A 21,590-nucleotide genomic window follows, 5' to 3' on the forward strand; every position below is an offset into this window, starting at 1 on the left:
TTTGATGTTATTTGGACATCAGAGGAATAATATAAATATAAAAGTCAATATATTCAATGTTAACATAGAAAGAGTGAATGAAGTGAAATGTGTGGGTGTGACCTTTGACCCCAAGATCTGCTGGACATCACACACTAAATACATCAAAGAAAAGTTGGTGAGGAGTATTGCTGTACTGGACAAAAAAAGGAATATGAGAAAAGAATATTATATAAAGAAACTAGACTTAAACAAGAGTTATGTAAGAGGTATATGGAAAATACTAAGTTGTAAATTTAGAGATTATAATAGAGATAGATATAATCAAAATTATATAATAATAATTATTATTATTATATGTGTGTGTGTGTGTGTGTGTGTGTGTGTGTGTGTGTGTGTGTGTGTGTGTGTGTGTGTGTATGTTTTTTTTTCACGTTTCTGTTTTTTTATATATATTTTTCATGTTGATTTACAGTCATTTCAAGTGGAAACAGTTTTATTTGGTGCTTTCTCACAAACATTGTTTTAATTCTTCTGTTGATCTATAGATTTAGATTTATTTTCAGTTGTTCTCTGTTATGCAAAGACTGCACACATGTTAGTTTTCTTAATTGTTGGTTAATTGTTATTTTGTTGCCATTTTCAAGTCATGAGAAATTGTCCTGATGAGTTAATTTCCTCCATTAGAATGACAATATTCACTCTGAAGTCAGTAAGAACTGTTGAAATATATTATGGTAATTTTTTATTTTTTAAAGGCCCAGTTGAGTCGAAGGCCCACTTGGTTTTTTGATTAAACTTTCAGGCAAAATGTGATGAACTTTTCTTAATCAAGACATGATCTTTCACTAGTCACAATTTATGGTATTTAGGATGATATACCTTGATGATAGTAAATTCTTTAATATTGTTCCATCGTTAGAAATAAGAGCAAGACCACATCAGCTTATATAAACTTTGTTTTAATGATCTTCAGCCTGAATGTATAACACTCAAAGTGTTCATTGTCATATACACAGTAGAAGAACATGTTTCCCTGTATGATGAAATTCTTACTTCAATGCCCATGCTGAACGCCACATACATTTAAAAACTATAATAATTTAACAGTGGCATGCAAATACTGAGCAACAGATATATAAACCTATATGTTAAACTATGCAGAAACACAAGTGATCTATACAAGTGATATATACAATATACAATTTCAGATAGAAAGGAAAATGACAGTCTGTACATAAATGTGCAAGGTCGTCAGCAGAAGACGGATGACATGTGAACGGTACACGTGTTCATGTAAAGTACATATCCAGGACAGATTGTTGTGTAAAGTCAGTGTAAATGAGAGGTATGGGGGGACATGAATAGTCCATTGGCCTCCTGTCAGCTGTTTAGGAGTCTGATAGCCGAGGGAAAGAAAGAGTTGTTGAGTCTGGTGGTTTTCATTTCACACTTCTGTTCCTCCGGCCTGAAGGTAGAAGTGTGAACAGTCCATGTTGGGGGTGAGTGTATCATTACTCACACCTCAACCAGCAATATTCTGACCATATGGAGTGACTGTAATGAAAAAGAAAGTCTCATTAAGAACAGAGTTTTCCTCTGTTAAATGAAGGAAACACAGCAGGTGGTCACTTTTAAGAAGTTCAGACTCTCACAACTCTTTAGATCTCATGACGTGACTCACATGTTTATGAATGTGGAGCTCTATTTCCTGTCGGCAGCTACAATCAATAAAAACGTATACAATCATAAACTAGTGGAGAAGAAAACTTCATCACATCCTGCCATCATTAGAGGTCAAGAGTCAGTTGAATTTTGTAACTTTCTCCTCTCGTGGCCTCCGTCTCACGACAAACACTCACAGACACTTTAAAGTAGATTTGCCTGACAGGAGTTCTGCTCTCGTATCTTCAGGGTGACAATGAACCACATAGCTTTTCTAAACCACGGGTAGAAGAAAGCATATATCAGTGGGTTCAAACAGGAATTCAAAAAAAGCACCCAGAGCACAACGGCCCAGTATGAAGTGCTGTTATAGATGTCCTGTCCTAATAGAGTGGACAAGTAATATGGAAAGAAAGTCATCAGAAACACAAATATGACGACACCAAGAGTCCTGGCTGCTTTTTTCTCAGATTTCTTTGCAGTCACTCTCACTGTTTGGGCTGTACCAGTGATTCTCAAGTGCATGGTACGAGCCTGAGACACGGCCACCACAAACACTCTCATGTACAGCAGGATGATGGCGGAGCAAGGCACGATGAAAGTGACCACAAGGTCAACAGAACCAGAGATAAAGGAGATCACCACCACACATTCCCCGTAGCAGGAGTTGTGTCTGTCTGGCTGCCTGAGATGCTCTTTTAAGATCAGGCCATTGTAGAGAAGAGAACATGCCCAGCACAGACTCACAGATGCTGCAGCTCTGCTGCTGGTGACTTTGTAGGGGTATTGCAGAGGAAAACAAATAGCCACATAGCGGTCGATGGATATGAGCACCATGTTTCCCACAGAGGCCGACGTGAGAATGAAACCAATAAAGTGACACAGAGCACACATGAGATCTCCCAGCAGCCAGCAGGATTCTATCATCCTCATGGAATCCAGCGGCATCACCACCAGTCCCACAAGCAGGTCTGAGACGGCCAGCGAGAGCAGGAGCACATTAGTGGGGCTGTGGAGCTGTCTGAAGTGGGAAATGGAGACCACAACCAGCAGGTTGAGAACAACAGTGATCACAGTGATGAATGAAAGTAGCGTGTAGAGGAGGACGGCCTCCCAGCGAGGATGCATCAGTCCTCTGCAGGAAGAGTTGGCGAGCTGCGGGAAGCAGAGCTTTGAGCTGTCCTGACCGTCCATGACTGAGTCCCTGCAGCTCTCTGATGCAATCGGACATCATACTCTTTATTTATGTCTGATCACAGTTCTTCTTCCTCCTCCTCCTTGTCATCCTCCTCCTCCTCCTCCTCCTCCTCCTCCTGTCCCTTCCTCCTTGTGCTTGTTTTTCCCTCACCTCCCCTTCTCTTACTTCTTACATCACTTTTTTGTATGATGCATTATGGGTGTTGCTTACTTTTTCTGAACTTTGCAGTTTTAAATTCAAGAGCATGTTACATTAAACTCTTAAACATTCCAACTCTACACTTTTTCATTCATCACTCGTGTTTTTAACAGATTAATAAAGAATCCTGAACTCAGCTCATTGATAATGAGCAGATTTCTTATTGATCATTTGATTAGATGTCAGTCATTCACTTCAACAGTTCCAGTGGCCTGAAAGACCTGCTTTCCTGGCCTATAAGGAAAATATCTGAATATCTTGACCATGAATACTTATTAAAACTAGAACGGGCACCTGGTAGAGCACATACCTTCACCAACACCACATTTGTTTGTGGAACCGAGTTTGCATCGTCAGCATGTTAGCCATTAGCTCATATCGATGCTAACAAGCCTGTCAGATCAGAATCAAAATCAAAATCAGAAAGAGGTTTATGCCAGGTACAGTTTACACAACAAGAAGAATTCGTTTTGATGCGACTGGTGCAACACAGTAGAACAGTGAACGAGGTCAAATAAAAAAAAACAAACTGTGCAAACGCAACATAGTGAAGAAGGTCTGGATTAAATCCAACTGAGCGGCGCAACACTGACATCTACTGTTATGTAAGTGCAACTGCAGTTCATTCGCGGGGTTTATGTGGCAAAGCATTGTGGGTAATTCCTTCACTGCAACGAGGGAATGACTGCAGGCAACGCGGCTGAAAGGCCAGTGACAATATATATTTAAATAATACACATACTGACTGAATTAATAGAAACCAAAGCACTTAAGTTATTGTTTATACATTCAACTTCATTTTTGTCATGTTTTCGTGAAGTTCAGCCTTTGTTTTTGTTGAGTTTGATCACTTTTGCTGACGGAAACATCTGAACTCTCCAGGAGCTGGCCGACTGCAAAATCTAACCGATTGGTCTTTGGATGATGACGAATCACCGCTGAAGATTTTGTGCAATGGGGGTAAAAAATTAGTACTACTTCACTACACTACTTCCCCAACTAAGAAACCTGGACTCTTTCCTCCCCATTTCCAACCTCAACTCAAAGCGCCATCTTTTCAAAACTGCATATTCCCTCTGAATGACGTGTCTTGCATATTATTGCAAACGTCTGATTGCACGGTGTCCTTGAGTGCCGTGAAAGGCGCCGTCAACTAACTTTTCTTATTATTATAGATGTGACTTGACAGTTCAGATGGCGGTGGCATTGAATGACATCAGATACACATCTGGTTTGGTGCCACATCTGACCGAGGTCTGGAGCTGGAGAGAAAACTCAGAATTGCAATGTTCACACCGTCATGAAAGAAATGCAGGAAACTGCGACTCGATTCTGAGTTTCTGCTCACAAGTGACCCATGTCCGACCTGTGAACCTAAGAGACTGTGTGTTTGCCCCGTGATGGGTGCAAATCCATTGCGGTCGGGAGTCGTGAACGTTTTAAAGTTCATGTCTTAGGGATTGCTCATTTTTCTTCAGAGCGTCTCCATAACTGCAGCTCCGGTGGCCAGCGTCTACCAAAAGGAAGGGAAAAGCAGCGAATGGACGGCCGGGTCATGAGAGACCGACAACTGTGGCCGAAACGGCTGCAGAACAACGTCGATATTTCTCAATGAAAGTTATCAGAGGGTTCAGGGTGCATTCTTCTTCTTCTCCTTCTCGCTGTACATGGTTCATGAGCTTTTCCAGCTCTCTTCATACCCTCCAATGTCACCGAAATGCACACTTCATGCTCAGAAACCTGAATTCTGTCATGTAACCTCTTCAGTGACATCTGATTTGTACTATTTGCAATTTTAACCTTGAATCGGCCGACATCGTGACCAAACTCATCACAAACATTCAGCTTGTATGAAGAAGTTTTTCTACTCTCATGCGGCACGACATGAAGTAGATGTAACTGTTTGACTGCAGGTATGAGTGCATCATTGCATCATGTGTTGCTAAATGTTTGTTAACACCTTTCAGTGGAGGTCACTTGTGGTTTCATGTTATGAGGCTGAGGAGGCGCCAGAGTTTCCCTGAGGCACGCCACACAGCAAACATGTTTACCCACCGAGTTTCCTTGTGCACACAAATGAAGTGACTTTCACAACGTTTGAAGTGTTTATTTCAAATTAAGTGCAAAATATACGCAGTAATGTTTCAAACTGTGTAAATAAAATAAAACAACCTCTACCACTTAAATTCAGCACAAAATAACAATAGTGTGATATATATGAACTATTATTAATCTGTGATATTGCATTGCATAACCCTTGTGCTAATGTCCATCTTCTGCATTCTGGCATTGTTAAAGGTGAAATGTTTGTGTTCCAGATAAATAGAACAATAACACCTCGTCTACTGAGGCATGAAAGTGCTAAAAGTATATAAAGTCACACCACAACTTGGAGAAGCTTGCTGTTAAGGTTCTGTGTACTTCAGATTCATATGTGCCCTGTGAAAGGCATTTTCAAAAGCAGGAGAAATAATCTTAAAAAATAAACAAACACCTGAAGCCAACCACTGTTGAGAAGTTGCTGTTCTTAGATAAAAAATAAATATTTATGTCCCCCAAACAAGAGAAACAGAAGCAGGTCTTATTCATCGTTTGCCTGTTTGATGGACCAGAGTCTCTCCACGGACTTTCTGACAAAGTCCATTTCGTTTGGGGAAATGTGAACGAGCTGAATCTGGTCCCCTTCAAGTAACCGGTCTCCCCCAAGTGAAGAGTCCTGGACTACCCAATGGAAAAGGCCCCTTAAACACCAGTTAAGACCAAGTTTCACACAGTGAAGCTGTTGAGTTGTTAATTCAGGAATGGTATGCTATTACTTTTATAGGCGCTACGACTTACGGTTTCCGAACAAAATGTAAAAAACGATGAACAAAATCTCCATTCAAAGCGGATGAGAGACGAGGAAAAAACATCACACTTTTTCCACGCCATATCACGTCGCCAAATCTTCAAGTTTCCCCCCTATTTCGAGTTTAACATGGGCGTGTATTGGAAACTTTACAGTGGAGAGTGTATCACTAGTGAGCGAAGCTGCTCTCGTCGCCGCGGCCTTTTTCAACATATTATACATCAAACTGTAGCTACAGGCCTTGTGCTTCTCATGAGGGGACACTTTTGTCTCAGAGAGACACGGTTCTCCCTCCACGGGACTTAATTGACAGCAAGCGCAGGATTATCTTCCATCCGCGCCAATGTATTTTGACGAGACATTTTCTCCCCAAATCCCCAAATTCAGCCATTTGTTTCAAGTCCTCACGCAGAGACGGAACCTCGTGAGGACAGAAAAACCACACCGTACGTCCTTCAACTTCTTCCGACGCCGACGGTGAAGGAATTTTTCACCCAAGTGTCACGGTTCTCCAACTACAAGCAGTTATTCGGAACCTGCGCTTGTGCTTTTTTTCCTCCTGTGGGTGACTCAGCAATCTCCATGCCAACACACACAAGCTGCACCTAATCAGGCTGACATCACAGACTGAAGCAGCCAATCTGCCTAGCAACACACACGGCTCCTCTGATTGGCTGGACCAGTAACATGATGGTTGACCACACAGTGCTCACACACATACAGTATCTTAGCAGCACACTTTTCAATGCATTATAATGCTGATGCTAATGCCTAAGCATCAACTCTTGTTAGCATGCCCATTAACATGCTAAAAATGTGTTCAATTGAGCTGAAATTTGGAGGGTGGCCTCATGGGGGCGCTGCGATCACGGTCAACTAGCTAATTAGCCACGCAGCAAAGCTAGTTAGCTTAGCATGTCAGAATGTGATATAACACCAGATTCCAGGTCGGCGACACCTGGGAGGTATCCTCTGCGATTTTCAGGTAAAGCGCAGGTGTTAGCATAGCATGCTGACAAGTTTGTTCAAATGAGCTGAAATGTGGAGGGTGGCCTAATGGGGGCACTGTGATCAAGAATCACTAGCTAATTAGATGGTTTCCACATACTTTTTACGCCGCCACAGGCTCACAAGTTCAGCTGGGGGCCTCGCTTGGCACAATAAAATTTTCAGCAGGAATTTTCTAGTTTAAATTATATGCTTTACATTAACAAGGATTTTATGGAGCAGTAGAGCACCAAGATCAAATTTCAGACACTCTCCACCACTCAGATCATATTCCCTCCATCATTGCTCCATGAAGGGAGTAAAGAACAATCATCAATGACAAGAGTATGAAGTGAATCATTGCTCTCTGTCTGCTTCATGCTCAGGAGAGAATATCACAACTCTTCATCGTGGACAGAGAGACCAAACACTTTAGAAACACATTTCTCAAGTCAAGAACTATAGAAATGATCCCTGAAAGTATAGTCTTAATGCTCCTCAGTACAAACAGCAGAGGCCTTGAATGAATCAGTCTTTCTCATCACTGGTACGTCATCGCGGAGGCAGACAGAGCCAGTATCACCGGTACTTTTTAACATTCATGGTCAATGCTTCATCAAAGTGCTAAATCTGGCTGAATTTGCACGACCTTAAAGTATTTTTTTAATGATTTTCCTTTCATATATTAATTAGTTAAACATAGAAGATAATTTAGGAAAAGTTTATTAGGAAACAAAAAATACTTTATCATAATAAAACAAAATGTGTCCAGACAATTTTCTCCCAAACATTGTGATGTCTGGACTTTCTTTTAGTAAACAAAGTATACAAAACACTCACTGCAGAACAAATTAGAAGAAAAGATTATTTCAGCTGGAGTTCAGGGGGGAGCAACAGGTAAACAGGTGTTACCTTCCACCACGTGATCATGAAAAAATATAAAAATAAACTCATTAATATGTAATTAATATGTATATTAAAGATATTTCTAAGAAACTGAAAAACTAAAATATGTGTTACTTTCAGATACCAATGTCCGTTGTACCAAAGTTGGACTTGCAGCAGCTCGTGAGGAAAGTCACAAAGGAAATGTTTCAAGTAAAAAAAATGCTTTGATCTTAACAAATTATCATCAAACCTACGCAAAACTAATTTGATGTTATTTGGACATCAGAGGAATAATATAAATATAAAAGTCAATATATTCAATGTTAACATAGAAAGAGTGAATGAAGTGAAATTTGTGGGTGTGACCTTTGACCCCAAGATCTGCTGGACATCACACACTAAATACATCAAAGAAAAGTTGGTGAGGAGTATTGCTGTACTGGACAAAAAAAGGAATATGAGAAAAGAATATTATATAAAGAAACTAGACTTAAACAAGAGTTATGTAAGAGGTATATGGAAAATACTAAGTTGTAAATTTAGAGATTATAATAGAGATAGATATAATCAAAATTATATAATAATAATAATTATTATTATGTGTGTGTGTGTGTGTGTGTGTGTGTGTGTGTGTGTGTGTGTGTGTGTGTGTGTGTGTATATTTTTTTTTTCACGTTTCTGTTTTTTTATATATATTTTTCATGTTGATTTACAGTCATTTGAAGTGGAAACAGTTTTATTTGGAGCTTTCTCACAAACATTGTTTTAATTCTTCTGTTGATCTATAGATTTAGATTTATTTTCAGTAGTTCTCTGTTATGCAAAGACTGCACACATGTTAGTTTTCTTAATTGTTGGTTAATTGTTATTTTGTTGCCATTTTCAAGTCATGAGAAATTGTCCTGATGAGTTAATTTCCTCCATTAGAATGACAATATTCACTCTGAAGTCAGTAAGAACTGTTGAAATATATTATGGTAATTTTTTATTTTTTAAAGGCCCAGTTGAGTCGAAGGCCCACTTGGTTTTTTGATTAAACTTTCGTGCAAAATGTGATGAACTTTTCTTAATCAAGACATGATCTTTCACTAGTCACAATTTATGGTATATAGGATGATATACCTTGATGATAGTAAATTCTTTAATATTGTTCCATCGTTAGAAATAAGAGCAAGACCACATCAGCTTATATACACTTTGTTTTAATGATCTTCAGCCTGAATGTATAACATTCAAAGTGTTCATTGTCATATACACAGTAAAAGAACATGTTTCCCTGTATAATGAAATTCTTACTTCAATGCCCATGCTGAACGCCACATACATTTAAAAACTATAATAATTTAACAGTGGCATACAAACACTGAGCAACAGATATATAAACCTATATGTTAAACTATGGAGAAACACAAGTGATCTATACAAGTGATATATACAATATACAATTCAAGATAGAAAGGAAAATGACAGTCTGTACATAAATGTGCAAGGTCGTCAGCAGAAGACGGATGACATGTGAACGGTACACGTGTTCATGTAAAGTACATATCCAGGACAGATTGTTGTGTAAAGTCAGTGTAAATGAGAGGTATGGGGGGACATGAATAGTCCATTGGCCTCCTGTCAGCTGTTTAGGAGTCTGATGGCCGAGGGAAAGAAAGAGTTGTTGAGTCTGGTGGTTTTCATTTCACACTTCTGTTCCTCCGGCCTGAAGGTAGAAGTGTGAACAGTCCATGTTGGGGGTGAGTGTATCATTACTCACACCTCAACCAGCAATATTCTGACGATATGGAGTGACTGTAATGAAAAAGAAAGTCTCATTAAGAACAGAGTTTTCCTCTGTTAAATGAAGGAAACACAGCAGGTGGTCACTTTTAAGAAGCTCAGACTCTCACAACTCTTTAGATCTCATGACGTGACTCACATGTTTATGAATGTGGAGCTCTATTTCCTGTCGGCAGCTACAATCAATAATAACTTATACAATCATAAACTAGCGGAGAAGAAAACTTCATCACATCCTGCCATCATTAGAGGTCAAGAGTCAGTTGAATTTTGTAACTTTCTCCTCTCGTGGCCTCCGTCTCACGACAAACACTCACAGACACTTTAAAGTATATTTGCCTGACAGGAGTTCTGCTCTCGTATCTTCAGGGTGACAATGAACCACATAGCTTTTCTAAACCACGGGTAGAAGAAAGCATATATCAGTGGGTTCAAACAGGAATTCAAATAAAGCACCCAGAACACAACGGCCCAGTATGAAGTGCTGTTTGAGATGTCCTGTTCTAATAGAGAGGACAAGTAATATGGAAAGAAAGTCATCAGAAACACAAATATGACGACACCAAGAGTCCTGGCTGCTTTTTTCTCCGATTTCTTTGCAGTCACTCTCACTGTTTGGGCTGTACCAGTGATTCTCAAGTGCATGGTACGAGCCTGAGACACGGCCACCACAAACACTCTCATGTACAGCAGGATGATGGCGGAGCAAGGCACGATGAAAGTGACCACAAGGTCAACAGAACCAGAGATAAAGGAGATCACCACCACACATTCCCCGTAGCAGGAGTTGTATCTGTCTGGCTGCCTGAGATGCTCTTTTAAGATCAGGCCATTGTAGAGAAGAGAACATGCCCAGCACAGACTCACAGACGCTGCAGCTCTGCTGCTGGTGACTTTGTAGGGGTATTGCAGAGGAAAACAAATAGCCACATAGCGGTCGATGGATATGAGCACCATGTTTCCCACAGAGGCCGACGTGAGAATGAAGGCAATAAAGTGACACAGAGCACACATGAGATCTCCCAGCAGCCAACAGGTTTCTATAAACCTCATAGAATCCAGCGGCATCACCACCAGTCCCACAAGCAGGTCTGAGACGGCCAGCGAGAGCAGGAGCACATTAGTGGGGCTGTGGAGCTGTCTGAAGTGGGAAATGGAGACCACAACCAGCAGGTTGAGGACAACAGTGATCACAGTGATGAATGAAAGTAGCGTGTAGAGGAGGACGGCCTCCCAGCGAGGACGCATCAGTCCTCTGCAGGAAGAGTTGGCGAGCTGCGGGAAGCAGAGCTTTGATCTGTCCTGACCGTCCATGGCTGAGTCCCTGCAGCTCTCTGTGATCAGACGGAAATCAAGAGTATTATGTCTGATTGAGTCAGTCCCTCCTCCTCCTCCTCCTCCTCCTCCTGTCCCTTCCTCCTTGTGCTTGTTTTTCCGTCACCTCCCCTTCTCTTACTTCTTACATCACTTTTTTGTATGATGCATTATGGGTGTTGCTTACTTTTTCTGAACTTTGCAGTTTTAAATTCAAGAGCATGTTACATTAAACTCTTAAACATTCCAACTCTACACTTTTTCATTCATCACTCATGTTTTTAACAGATTAATAAAGAATCCTGAACTCAGCTCATTGATAATGAGCAGATTTCTTATTGATCATTTGATTAGATGTCAGTCATTCACTTCAACAGTTCCAGTGGCCTGAAAGACCTGATTTCCTGGCCTTTAAGGAAAATATCTGAATATCTTGACTATGAATACTTATTAAAACTAGAACGGGCACCTGGTAGAGCACATACCTTCACCAACACCACATTTGTTTGTTGAACCGAGTTTGCATCGTCAGCATGTTAACCATTAGCTCATATCAATGCTAACAAGCCTGTCAGATCAGAATCAAAATCAAAATCAGAAAGGGGTTTATGCCAGGTACAGTTTACACAACAAGAAGAATTCGTTTTGATGCGACTGGTGCAACACAGTAGAACAGTGAACGAGGTCAAATTAAAAAAAACAAACTGTGCAAACGCAACATAGTGAAGAAGGTCTGGATTAAATCCAACTGAGCGGCGCAACACTGACATCTACTGTTGGATAAGTGCAACTGCAGTTCATTCGCGGGGTTTATGTGGCAAAGCATTGTGGGTAATTCCTTCACTGCAACGAGGGAATGACTGCAGGCAACGCGGCTGAAAGGCCAGTGACAATATATATTTAAATAATACACATACTGACTGAATTAATAGAAACCAAAGCACCTAAGTTATTGTTTATACATTCAACTTCATTTTTGTAATGTTTTCGTGAAGTTTAGCCTTGGTTTTTGTTGAGTTTGATCACTTTTGCTGACGGAAACATCTGAACTCTCCAGGAGCTGGCCGACTGCAAAATCTAACCGATTGGTCTTTGGATGATGACGAATCACCGCTGAAGATTTTGTGCAATGGGGGTAAAAAATTAGTACTACTTCACTACACTACTTCCCCAACTAAGAAACCTGGACTCTTTCCTCCCCATTTCCAACCTCAACTCAAAGCGCCATCTTTTCAAAACTGCATATTCCCTCTGAATGACGTGTCTTGCATATGATTGCAAACGTCTGATTGTACGGTGTCCTTGAGTGCCGTGAAAGGCGCCGTCAACTAACTTTTCTTATTATTATAGATGTGACTTGACAGTTCAGATGGCGGTGGCATTGAATGACATCAGATACACATCTGGTTTGGTGCCACATCTGACCGAGGTCTGGAGCTGGAGAGAAAACTCAGAATTGCAATGTTCACACCGTCATGAAAGAAATGCAGGAAACTGCGACCCGATTCTGACTTTCTGCTCACAAGTGACCCATGTCCGACCTGTGAACCTAAGAGACTGTGTGTTTGCCCCGTGATGGGTGCAAATCCATTACGGTCGGGAGTCGTGAACGTTTTATCCTTAAAGTTCATGTCTTAGGGATTGCTCATTTTTCTTCAGAGCGTCTCCATAACTGCAGCTCCGGTGGCCAGCGTCTACCAAAAGGAAGGGAAAAGCAGCGAATGGACGGCCGGGTCATGAGAGACCGATAACTGTGGCCGAAACGGCTGCAGAACAACGTCGATATTTCTCAATGAAAGTTATCAGAGGGTTCAGGGTGCATTCTTCTTCTTCTTCTTCTTCTCGCTGTACATGGTTCATGAGCTTTTCCAGCTCTCTTCATACCCTCCAATGTCACCGAAATGCACACTTCATGCTCAGAAACCTGAATTCTGTCATGTAACTTCTTCAGTGACGTCTGATTTGTACTATTTGCAACTTTAACCTTGAATCGGCCGACATCGTGACCAAACTCCTCACAAACATTCAGCTTGTATGAAGAAGTTTTTCTACTCTCATGCGGCACGACATGAAGTAGATGTAACTGTTTGACTGCAGGTATGAGTGCATCATTGCATCATGTGTTGCTAAATGTTTGTTAACACCTTTCAGTGGAGGTCACTTGTGGTTTCATGTGTTATGAGGCTGAGGAGGCGCCAGCGTTTCCCTGAGGCACGCCACACAGCAAACATGTTTACCCACCGAGTTTCCTTGTGCACACAAATGAAGTGACTTTCAGAACGTTTAAAGTGTTTATTTCAAATTAAGTGCAAAATATACGCAGTAATGTTTCAAACTGTGTAATTAAAAAAAAACAACCTCTACCACTTAAATTCAGCACAAAATAACAATAGTGTGATATATATTAACTATTATTAATCTGTGATATTGCATTGCATAACCCTTGTGCTAATGTCCATCTTCTGCATTCTGGCATTGTTAAAGGTGAAATGTTTGTGTTCCAGATAAATAGAACAATAACACCTCGTCTACTGAGGCATGAAAGTGCTAAAAGTATATAAAGTCACACCACAACTTGGAGAAGCTTGCTGTTAAGGTTCTGTGTACTTCAGATTCATATGTGCCCTGTGAAAGGCATTTTCAAAAGCAGGAGAAATAATCTTAAAAAATAAACAAACACCTGAAGCCAACCACTGTTGAGAAGTTGCTGTTCTTAGAAAAAAATAAATATTTATGTCCCCCAAACAAGAGAAACAGAAGCAGGTCTTATTCATCGTTTGCCTGTTTGATGGACCAGAGTCTCTCCACGGACTTTCTGACAAAGTCCATTTCGTTTGGGGAAATGTGAACGAGCTGAATCTGGTCCCCTTCAAGTAACCGGTCTCCCCCAAGTGAAGAGTCCTGGACTACCCAATGGAAAAGGCCCCTTAAACACCAGTTAAGACCAAGTTTCACACAGTGAAGCTGTTGAGTTGTTAATTCAGGAATGGTGTGCTATTACTTTTATAGGCGCTACGACTTACGGTTTCCGAACAAAATGTAAAAAACGATGAACAAAATCTCCATTCAAAGCGGATGAGAGACAAGGAAAAAACATCACACTTTTTCCACGCCATATCACGTCGCCAAATCTTCAAGTTTCCCCCCTATTTCGAGTTTAACATGGGTGTGTATTGGAAACTTTACAGTGGAGAGTGTATCACTAGTGAGCGAAGCTGCTCTCGTCGCCGCGGCCTTTTTCAACATATTATACATCAAACTGTAGCTACAGGCCTTGTGCTTCTCATGAGGGGACACTTTTGTCTCAGAGAGACACGGTTCTCCCTCCACGGGACTTAATTGACAGCAAACGCAGGATTATCTTCCATCCGCGCCAATGTATTTTGACAAGACATTTTCTCCCCAAATCCCCAAATTCAGCCATTTGTTTCAAGTCCTCACGCAGAGACGGAACCTCGTGAGGACAGAAAAACCACACCGTACGTCCTTCAACTTCTTCCGACGCCGACGGTGAAGGAATTTTTCACCCAAGTGTCACGGTTCTCCAACTACAAGCAGTTATTCGGAACCTGCGCTTGTGCTTTTTTTCCTCCTGTGGGTGACTCAGCAATCTCCATGCCAACACACACAAGCTGCACCTAATCAGGCTGACATCACAGACTGAAGCAGCCAATCTGCCTAGCAACACACACGGCTCCTCTGATTGGCTGGACCAGTAACATGATGGTTGACCACACAGTGCTCACACACATACAGTATCTTAGCAGCACACTTTTCAATGCATTATAATGCTGATGCTAATGCCTAAGCATCAACTCTTGTTAGCATGCCCATTAACATGCTAAAAATGTGTTCAATTGAGCTGAAATTTGGAGGGTGGCCTCATGGGGGCGCTGCGATCACGGTCAACTAGCTAATTAGCCACGCAGCAAAGCTAGTTAGCTTAGCATGTCAGAATGTGATATAACACCAGATTCCAGGTCGGCGACACCTGGGAGGTATCCTCTGCGATTTTCAGGTAAAGCGCAGGTGTTAGCATAGCATGCTGACAAGTTTGTTCAAATGAGCTGAAATGCGGAGGGTGGCCTAATGGGGGCACTGTGATCAAGAATCACTAGCTAATTAGATGGTTTCCACATACTTTTTACGCCGCCACAGGCTCACAAGTTCAGCTGGGGGCCTCGCTTGGCACAATAAAATTTTCAGCAGGAATTTTCTAGTTTAAATTATATGCTTTACATTAACAAGGATTTTATGGAGCAGTAGAGCACCAAGATCAAATTTCAGACACTCTCCACCACTCAGATCATATTCCCTCCATCATTGCTCCATGAAGGGAGTAAAGAACAATCATCAATGACAAGAGTATGAAGTGAATCATTGCTCTCTGTCTGCTTCATGCTCAGGAGAGAATATCACAACTCTTCATCGTGGACAGAGAGACCAAACACTTTAGAAACACATTTCTCAAGTCAAGAACTATAGAAATGATCCCTGAAAGTATAGTCTTAATGCTCCTCAGTACAAACAGCAGACGCCTTGAATGAATCAGTCTTTCTCATCACTGGTACGTCATTGCTGAGGCAGACAGAGCCAGTATCACCGGTACTTTTTAACATTCATGGTCAATGCTTCATCAAAGTGCTAAATCTGGCTGAATTTGCACGACCTTAAAGTATTTTTTTAATGATTTTCCTTTCGTATATTAATTAGTTAAACCTAGAAGATAATTTAGGAAAAGTTCATAAGGAAACAAAAAATACTTTATCATAATAAAACAAAATGTGTCCAGACAATTTTCTCCATAACATTGTGATGTCTGGACTTTCTTTTAGTAAACAAAGTATACAAAACACTGACTGCAGAACAAATTAGAAGAAAAGATTATTTCAGCTGGAGTTCAGGGTGGAGCAACAGGTAAACAGGTGTTACCTTCCACCACGTGATCATGAAAAAATATAAAAATAAACTCATTAATATGTATATTAAAGATGTTTCTAAGAAACTGAAAAACTAAAATATGTGTTACTTTCAGATACCAATGTCCGTTGTACCAAAGTTGGACTTGCAGCAGCTCTTGAGGAAAGTCACAAAGGAAATGTGTCAAGTAAAAAAAATGCTTTGATCTTAACAAATTATCATCAAACCTACGCAAAACTAATTTGATGTTATTTGGACATCAGAGGAATAATATAAATATAAAAGTCAATATATTCAATGTTAACATAGAAAGAGTGAATGAAGTGAAATTTGTGGGTGTGACCTTTGACCCCAAATCTGCTGGACATCACACACTAAATACATCAAAGAAAAGTTGGTGAGGAGTATTGCTGTACTGGACAAAAAAAGGAATATGAGAATATCAGAATGTGAGAAAAGAATATTATATAAAGAAACTAGACTTAAACAAGAGTTATGTAAGAGGTATATGGAAAATACTAAGTTGTAAATTTAGAGATAATAATAGAGAGAGATATAATCAAAATTATATAATAATAATTATTATTATTATATGTGTGTGTGTGTGTGTGAGTGTGTGTGTGTATATTTTTTTTTTCACGTTTCTGTTTTTTTATCTATATTTTTCATGTTGATTTACAGTCATTTGAAGTGGAAACAGTTTTATTTGGTGCTTTCTCACAAACATTGTTTTAATTCTTCTGTTGATCTATAGATTTAGATTTATTTTCAGTAGTTCTCTGTTATGCAAAGACTGCACACATGTTAGTTTTCTTAATTGTTGGTTTATTGTTATTTTGTTGCCATTTTCAAGTCATGAGAAATTGTCCTGATGAGTTAATTTCCTCCATTAGAATGACAATATTTACTCTGAAGTCAGTAAGAACTGTTGAAATATATGATGGTATTTTTTTATTTTTTAAAGGCCCAGTTGAGTCGAAGGCCCACTTGTTTTTTTGATTAAACTTTCAGGCAAAATGTGATGAACTTTTCTTAATCAAGACATGATCTTTCACTAGTCACAATTTATGGTGTTTAGGATGATATACCTTGATGATAGTAAATTCTTTAATATTGTTCCATCGTTAGAAATAAGAGCAAGACCACATCAGCTTATATAAACTTTGTTTTAATGATCTTCAGCCTGAATGTATAACACTCAAAGTGTTCATTGTCATATACACAGTAGAAGAACATGTTTCCCTGTATGATGAAATTCTTACTTCAATGCCCATGCTGAACGCCACATACATTTAAAAACTCTAATAATTTAACAGTGGCATGCAAACACTGAGCAACAGATATATAAACCTATATGTTAAACTATGCAGAAACACAAGTGATCTATACAAGTGATATATACAATATGCAATTTAAGATAGAAAGGAAAATGACAGTCTGTACATAAATGTGCAAGGTCGTCAGCAGAAGACGGTTGACATGTGAACGGTACACGTGCTCATGTAAAGTACATATCCAGGACAGATTGTTGTGTAAAGTCAGTGTAAATGAGAGGTATGGGGGGACATGAATAGTCCATTGGCCTCCTGTCAGCTGTTTAGGAGTCTGATGGCCGAGGGAAAGAAAGAGTTGTTGAGTCTGGTGGTTTTCATTTCACACTTCTGTTCCTCTGGCCTGAAGGTAGAAGTGTGAACAGTCCATGTTGGGGGTGAGTGTATCATTACTCACACCTCAACCAGCAATATACTGACGATATGGAGTGACTGTAATGAAAAAGAAAGTCTCATTAAGACCAGAGTTTTCCTCTGTTAAATGAAGGAAACACAGCAGGTGGTCACTTTTAAGAAGCTCAGACTCTCACAACTCTTTAGATCTCATGACGTGACTCACATGTTTATGAATGTGGAGCTCTATTTCCTGTCGGCAGCTACAATCAATAATAACTTATACAATCATAAACTAGCGGGGAAGAAAACTTCATCACATCCTGCCATCATTAGAGGTCAAGAGTCAGTTGAATTTTGTAACTTTCTCCTCTCGTGGCCTCCGTCTCACGACAAACACTCACAGACACTTTAAAGTATATTTGCCTGACAGGAGTTCTGCTCTCGTATCTTCAGGGTGACAATGAACCACATAGCTTTTCTAAACCACGGGTAGAAGAAAGCATATATCAGTGGGTTCAAGCAGGAATTCAAATAAAGCAGCCAGGACACAACAGCCCAGTATGAAGTGCTGTTAGAGATGTCCTGTCCTAATAGAGAGGGGAAGTAATATGGAAAGAAAGTCATCAGAAACACAAATATGACGACACCAAGAGTCCTGGCTGCTTTTTTCTCCGATTTCTTTGCAGTCACTCTCACTGTTTGGGCTGTACCAGTGATTCTCACGTGCATGGTACGAGCCTGAGACACGGCCACCACAAACACTCTCATGTACAGCAGGATGATGGCGGAGCAAGGCCCGATGAAAGTGACCACAAGGTCAACAGAACCAGAGATAAAGGAGATCACCACCACACATTCCCCGTAGCAGGAGTTGTGTCTGTCTGGCTGCCTGAGATGCTCTTTTAAGATCAGGCCATTGTAGAGAAGAGAACATGCCCAGCACAGACTCACAGACGCTGCAGCTCTGCTGCTGGTGACTTTGTAGGGGTATTGCAGAGGAAAACAAATAGCCACATAGCGGTCGATGGATATGAGCACCATGTTTCCCACAGAGGCCGACGTGAGAATGAAGGCACTAAAGTGACACAGAGCACACATGAGATTTCCAAGCAGCCAGCAGGATTCTATAAACCTCAGGGAATCCAGCGGCATCACCACCAGTCCCACAAGCAGGTCTGAGATGGCCAGCGAGAGCAGGAGCACATTAGTGGGGCTGTGGAGCTGTCTGAAGTGGGAAATGGAGACCACAACCAGCAGGTTGAGAACAACAGTGATCACAGTGATGAATGAAAGTAGCGTGTAGAGGAGGACGGCCTCCCAGCGAGGACGCATCAGTCCTCTGCAGGAAGAGTTAGCGAGCTGCGGGAAGCAGAGCATTGAGCTGTCCTGACCGTCCATGGCTGAGTCCCTGCAGCTCTCTGTGATCAGACGGAAATCAAGAGTATTATGTCTGATTGAGTCAGTCCCTCCTCCTCCTCCTCCTCCTCCTCCTCCTCCTGTCCCTTCCTCCTTGTGCTTGTTTTTCCGTCACCTCCCCTTCTCTTACTTCTTACATCACTTTTTTGTATGATGCATTATGGGTGTTGCTTACTTTTTCTGAACTTTTGCAGCAGAGGGCAGGCACAATAACGTTTTCAGCAGGAATTTTGTAATTTAAATAATATTCTTTACATTAACAAGGATTTTATGGAGCAGTAGAGCACCAAGGTTAAATTTCAGACACTCTCCACCACTCAGATCATATTCCCTCCATCATTGCTCCATGAAGGGAGTAAAGAACAATCATCAATGACAAGAGTATGGAGTGAATCATTACTCTCTGTCTGCTTCATGCTCAGGAGGGAATATCACGACTCTTCATCGTGGGTAGAGAGACCAAACACTTTAGAAACACATTTCTCAAGTCAAGAACTATAGAAATGATCCCTGAAAGTATAGTCTTAATGTTCCTCGGTACAAACAGCAGAGGCCTTGAATGAATCAGTCTTTCTCATCACTGGTACGTCATCGCTGAGGCAGACAGAGCCAGTATCACCGGTACTTTTTAACATTCATGGTCAATGCTTCATCAAAGTGCTAAATCTGGCTGAATTTGCACGACCTTAAAGTATTTTTTTAATGATTTTCCTTTCATATATTAATTAGTTAAACATAGAAGATACGTTAGGAAAAGTTTATTAGGAAACAAAAAATACTTTATCATAATAAAACAAAATGTGTCCAGACAATTTTCTCCCAAACATTGTGATGTCTGGACTTTCTTTTAGTAAACAAAGTATACAAAACACTCACTGCAGAACAAATTAGAAGAAAAGATTATTTCAGCTGGAGTTCAGGGGGGAGCAACAGGTAAACAGGTGTTACCTTCCACCACGTGATCATGAAAAAATATAAAAATAAACTCATTAATATGTAATTAATATGTATATTAAAGATATTTCTAAGAAACTGAAAAACTAAAATATGTGTTACTTTCAGATACCAATGTCCGTTGTACCAAAGTTGGACTTGCAGCAGCTCGTGAGGAAAGTCACAAAGGAAATGTTTCAAGTAAAAAAAATGCTTTGATCTTAACAAATTATCATCAAACCTACGCAAAACTAATTTGATGTTATTTGGACATCAGAGGAATAATATAAATATAAAAGTCAATATATTCAATGTTAACATAGAAAGAGTGAATGAAGTGAAATTTGTGGGTGTGACCTTTGACCCCAAGATCTGCTGGACATCACACATTAAATACATCAAAGAAAAGTTGGTGAGGAGTATTGCTGTACTGGACAAAAAAAGGAATATGAGAATATCAGAATGTGAGAAAAGAATATTATATAAAGAAACTAGAATTAAACAAGAGTTATGTAAGAGGTATATGGAAAATATTAAGTTGTAAAGTTAGAGATAATAATAGAGATAGATATAATCAAAATTATATAATAATAATAATTATTATTATATGTGTGTGTGTGTATATATTTTCTTTTCACGTTTCTGTTTTTTTATATACATTCATTTACAGTCATTTCAAGTGGAAACAGTTTTCTTTGGTGCTTTCTCACAAACATTGTTTTAATTCTTCTGTTGATCTATAGATTTAGATTTAGTTTCAGTTGTTCTCTGTTATGCAAAGACTGCACACATGTTAGTTTTCTTAATTGTTGGTATTGTTGACCATATTTTCATTGTTTCTATAAGCAATTCATTTCCAGTTGTAAGCTCCTTTTGCATTGACCTCGTAGTAAATAGTGGTGAAACGCTCAGCTTCCATCAGCTTGTTTTCTTTTTCCTGCATCTGTTTGTTCATACAAACGGATGCAGGAAAAAGGGGTTTTGAGCAGGTTTCTGCTTTCATGCAGCAAAACATGAAGTAGAATAAACTTTTTTATCGCAGATGGAACACCTTATTTTTTTCAGACACGAGTCCACTGACGTGTAATACTGTTGCATCATGTGTTGCTAAATGTTTGTTAACACCTTTGAGTGGCAGTCACTTGTGGTTTCATGTGTAATGAGGCTGAGGAGGCACCGGCGTTTCCCTGAGGCACGCCGCACAGCAAACATGTTGACATGTTTGTGCACGAAGGTCAAGTAACTTTTCAAAGTTGTTGAGTATTTATTTCAAATTAAATGCAAAATGTGCGCACGGATGTTTCAAACGCTGCAAATCAAAATTGCCTACCACTTTATTCCAAATGGGATTGATTGCAGGTTTTCATATTAGATTGATTTTAAACTACTCTAGAAACAAAGTTAGTAAAGTTTGATTTTTCTCAATTTTTCCCTCAAACAATATTACCAAGGACGAGAACAAAGCTTAAGAAAATGTAAAAAATAATGAATATTTACACAACCCTGTCAACTGAGCCTTTATTTAATAAAAACTCCCATCGTCATCATCATCAAACTTATCAACTCATATAAACACCAACTTTATTTTCTTTCTGCATTATGATATTATTTGTTTTAGTAGAAGTTACCACATCAACTTATTCGTCTTCATGTGACCTCAGTTTTGCAGATTAGTTGCACATTTTACAGGTAAATCACAGAGAAATCAACTGTCGTTTGACTTAAAAATGTGACAGTGCAGCTTGAGACATGCATTTTGCCAACCACAGTGTCGCCTCGGGGTCAGAGGTCA

The 21,590-nt window shown here is 39.9% G+C and overlaps 3 protein-coding genes across 3 annotated transcripts; all 3 read right to left on the reverse strand.

Annotated features, from left to right (window-relative positions):
* Positions 1-1,848: 1,848 nt before the first annotated feature.
* LOC308149172 (trace amine-associated receptor 13c-like) lies at positions 1,849-2,838 on the reverse strand (the record flags this gene model as incomplete). Its single annotated transcript, XM_080520842.1, has 1 exon — positions 1,849-2,838. One exon carries the CDS (start codon positions 2,836-2,838, stop codon positions 1,849-1,851), a length of 990 nt encoding a protein of 329 aa, XP_080376968.1.
* Positions 2,839-9,872: 7,034 nt separating this feature from the next.
* LOC308128643 (trace amine-associated receptor 13c-like) lies at positions 9,873-10,862 on the reverse strand (the record flags this gene model as incomplete). Its single annotated transcript, XM_080494277.1, has 1 exon — positions 9,873-10,862. One exon carries the CDS (start codon positions 10,860-10,862, stop codon positions 9,873-9,875), a length of 990 nt encoding a protein of 329 aa, XP_080350403.1.
* A 6,995-nt stretch (positions 10,863-17,857) lies between these two features.
* On the reverse strand, positions 17,858-18,847 carry LOC308149176 (trace amine-associated receptor 13c-like; the record flags this gene model as incomplete). Its single annotated transcript, XM_080520846.1, has 1 exon — positions 17,858-18,847. The coding sequence occupies one exon, from the start codon at positions 18,845-18,847 to the stop codon at positions 17,858-17,860; it is 990 nt and encodes a 329-aa protein (XP_080376972.1).
* Between the last annotated feature and the right edge of the window lie 2,743 nt (positions 18,848-21,590).

Source organism: Blennius ocellaris (assembly GCF_963422515.1).
Source record: "Blennius ocellaris genome assembly, chromosome: 3".
Lineage (NCBI taxonomy): Eukaryota > Metazoa > Chordata > Actinopteri > Blenniiformes > Blenniidae > Blennius > Blennius ocellaris.